This window comes from Pristiophorus japonicus, chromosome 19 (assembly GCF_044704955.1).
Source record: "Pristiophorus japonicus isolate sPriJap1 chromosome 19, sPriJap1.hap1, whole genome shotgun sequence".
NCBI classification, from domain to species: domain Eukaryota; kingdom Metazoa; phylum Chordata; class Chondrichthyes; family Pristiophoridae; genus Pristiophorus; species Pristiophorus japonicus.
In genome coordinates, this window is record NC_091995.1 from 89470928 (window position 1) to 89474000 (window position 3073).

Below are 3073 nucleotides of genomic sequence, written 5' to 3' on the forward strand. Positions count from 1 at the left end.
CACACAAAAAAAAAGCAACTTAATAGTCCTCATACCTTTGACGTTGTTGATATTGGCTTCACCCAACCTCAACTCTTCCCCAATAATACTTCTAAAGAATTAAAAAAATGTCCTAGAGATGACTGCTGTGAATTCTTTCGGCTCCACATGATCACCTTACCTCACCTCTGAAGGAAGAGGAGAGAGGGTTCAATCATTAAAGAAAAACCGAGAGTAATCATGGAAAGGAATTAGTCAGAGTCAAGCGCTGACTGCTTTCCCCCACCCCCCCCACCACCCGAGACCCTGTTCTCCCTCCCTCATATCCGCCATATCCTCCTTCCCCCCCCGCCCCTCCATCGGAAGGCGAAGACTGAAAGTCAGAGAGAGGGCCGGGGGAAAACAAAATGGCCAATGGGTCTGAGGCCTGGAAAATTGGGAAGTGGCCTTGTTCCATCACTAAAGGAAGGGATTGAGCTCATGACTGAATAGACACTGTTAACACACATAGTCCCTTTCTTTCAGTCTTGACCTAGAGGTTGGGGTTGGCGGGGTAGAGGCCTGTTGGCAAATAATGAGAAGGAGCCCGTTACATTAGACCATTTGAAAAAAAAACGCGTGTGTGTGTTATACCTAACCTTCTTTTGTCACAATGAATTTAAAACGTGCTCCCCTCACCCGCCCCCTTCCCCCCGAACCCCCACCTCCCCCGTTTGTTTTGTGAGGAACATATTTTTTCACAATCAAATTTCAAGAGCTGGTGTTTGGTTAAATTTCTCTTGCATCCAGTCAAAGCGTTCTTAAATGTTGTCTGGGTGGGTTGGGGGGGGACGGGGGGGGGGGGCGTGTCTCAATCCCGAGGGTCAAAGTTGAGGCCATTACAGTTATCAGTAAAAATGGGAGTTAGATAATTGGTTGAGATTCTTCCTCGGATCCCAACGCCCTACAGACTGTACGGTTTACACATCTCGAAGGGGAAAAGATAGGAAGGCCCATAAAATGTCAACAACAGGTCCTTCACTGGGATACTTCTAGATCCATGGCAGCTGGGCCAAGGTTCCATCGCCCCTCCCCCAGTTTCTTTGAAGCCTTTGCGTATGAAAATCTTCCACTAAGTCTTGTGTTCATTTCCATGACACCGGCCCAACTCGCCGACGCGGTTGCCGCGTAGCTTGGCATCGCAGAAATACTGACATTGGTTCCACGCCCGAGACATGGGCTTCAAGTACGTCCAATGGCGGCACCTTCCCCCGCTTTGGTCCCCTGAAGCATCCGTGGGCAGGTCACCAGAGGAGGCGATAGGGCCCCTTTTTGTATCCGACGTGGTGAGGTGCAACACGGCCGGAAAATGTCTGCGTCCGGCAGGACTTAAGAGTCTACGGGGGCCTCTCGGTTCTTGGTGGCGATTCCCTTGCTTGTCTCGGTTAGATGTACGCTGACCGCTTGCACTTTAAAGGGTTGTTTAGAAGGTCAGTGATTGCAAATGGCTGTCAGTCCGGAGTGAAGAGTCGCGGAGGTGGTTATTAGAATGGGACTGAAAGGGGGCCAATGTTGGCTTGGGACTGGTGGGACATGCAAATGGCCGCCGGTCTGGCATGCAGAGTCAGGGAAATGGGATTGGTAGGACACTGCAAATGGCTGCCGGTTTGGCATGTAGAGTCAGGGAAATGGGATTGGTAGGACACTGCAAATGGCTGCCGGTTTGGCATGTAGAGTCAGGGAAATGGGACTGGTAGGACACTGCAAATGGCCGCCAGTCTGGCATATAGAGTCAGGGAAATGTGATTGGTAGGACACTGCAAACGGCCGCCAGTCTAGCATGTAGAGTCAGGGAAATGGGACTGGTAGGACACTGTAAATGGCCGCCAGTCTGGCATGTAGAGTCAGGGAAATGGGACCGGTAGGACACTGCAAATGGCTGTCAGTCTGGCATGTAGAGTCAGGGAAATGGGATTGGTAGGACACTGCAAATGGCCGTCAGTCTGGCATGTAGAGTCAGGGAAATGGGACTGGTAGGACACTGCAAATGGCCGCCAGTCTGGCATGTAGAGTCAGGGAAATGGGATTGGTAGGACACTGCAAATGGCCGCCAGTCTGGCATGTCGCGTCAGGAAAATGGGATTGGTAGGACACTGCAAATGGCTGCTGGCCTACGACGGCAAAGTTTAGAAAAGTGTGGGGCTAATGGAAACATTGCGAATGATAGCCCAGTCTGGATTACAGAATCAGGAAAAGGTTTTGAAAAGAGGCACAGTGAGAGAGCGCGCGAGAGAGAGAGAGAGAGAGACAATGCAAAAGAGTGTCAGCACAGCCTGGGACTGCAGGGTCCACTTGCGTCAGTCAGTAAACCGGACTGATTGCCGGCGGGAATACGCTGTCACCATAACCTGCTGAAACAGTCCTGGGGAGACGGTGGGGCGGGGCGGGGGAGGGGAGTTGATGGCGGTTGGGGGTTCGAGGTGGAATAAAACGTTCAGTTCTGCGGCCAGTTACTCGCTCCCCGTGAAGTTTTTGTTTGTTTTTTAAAAAAATTCTGCGTTCGGGCGTCGAGTCGATGGACGGATGGACAGGGGGGCGGGGGCGGGGGCGTGGGCGGGGCGGGGGGGTGGGGGCGAGCGAGGGCGTATTTTTTTCTAAATCTGCGTCTCCTGCACATTCTCTTTGGAGTTGGACTTGAAGAGCAGCGGCTCGTGGACCGAGTTGTGGAGGGGGTTTTTGGTGCAGTTCAGTGGGCCCCCTCCTCCTCCTCCCCCCCCCCCGGCGCCGGGGTTGCCGGCGGCGGCGGTGTTGTTGTTGTAGTGGGCCTTGTAGGCCGTGTAGTGGTTGAGGTGGTCGTGGTCGACAGCCGGCAGGGTCAGGCAGCTGTCGCCGGGCGTGGCCTCGGCCAGGTCGTCCTCCACGTTGATGATCTCGACCGTGCGCGCCTGGCCGTGGTGCTTGTGCAGCTGGTGTTGCTTGCGCAGCTTGTAGAAGATGATGAGCATGACGGCGGCCATGAAGGTGATGGCCACGAAGCAGCCGATGATGATCTTGGTGGTCTTCATCACGTCATCCAGGCCAGCCAGCAGGTCGTCGCCGCCGCCGCCGTTGCCGC

General features: G+C 53.9%; 1 protein-coding gene across 3 annotated transcripts in view; it reads right to left on the bottom strand.

Annotated features, from left to right (window-relative positions):
* Nucleotides 1-338: 338 nt before the first annotated feature.
* Nucleotides 339-3073, bottom strand: part of lrrc4ba (leucine rich repeat containing 4Ba) — a 172011-nt gene continuing 169276 nt past the window's right edge. For all 3 annotated transcript variants that reach the window (XM_070861777.1, XM_070861779.1, XM_070861778.1), the window contains exon 2: nt 339-3073. This exon is cut by the window's right edge and continues 1605 nt beyond it. In XM_070861777.1, coding sequence (XP_070717878.1) covers nt 2613-3073 — 461 coding nt within the window. In that variant the 3' untranslated portion in view covers nt 339-2612.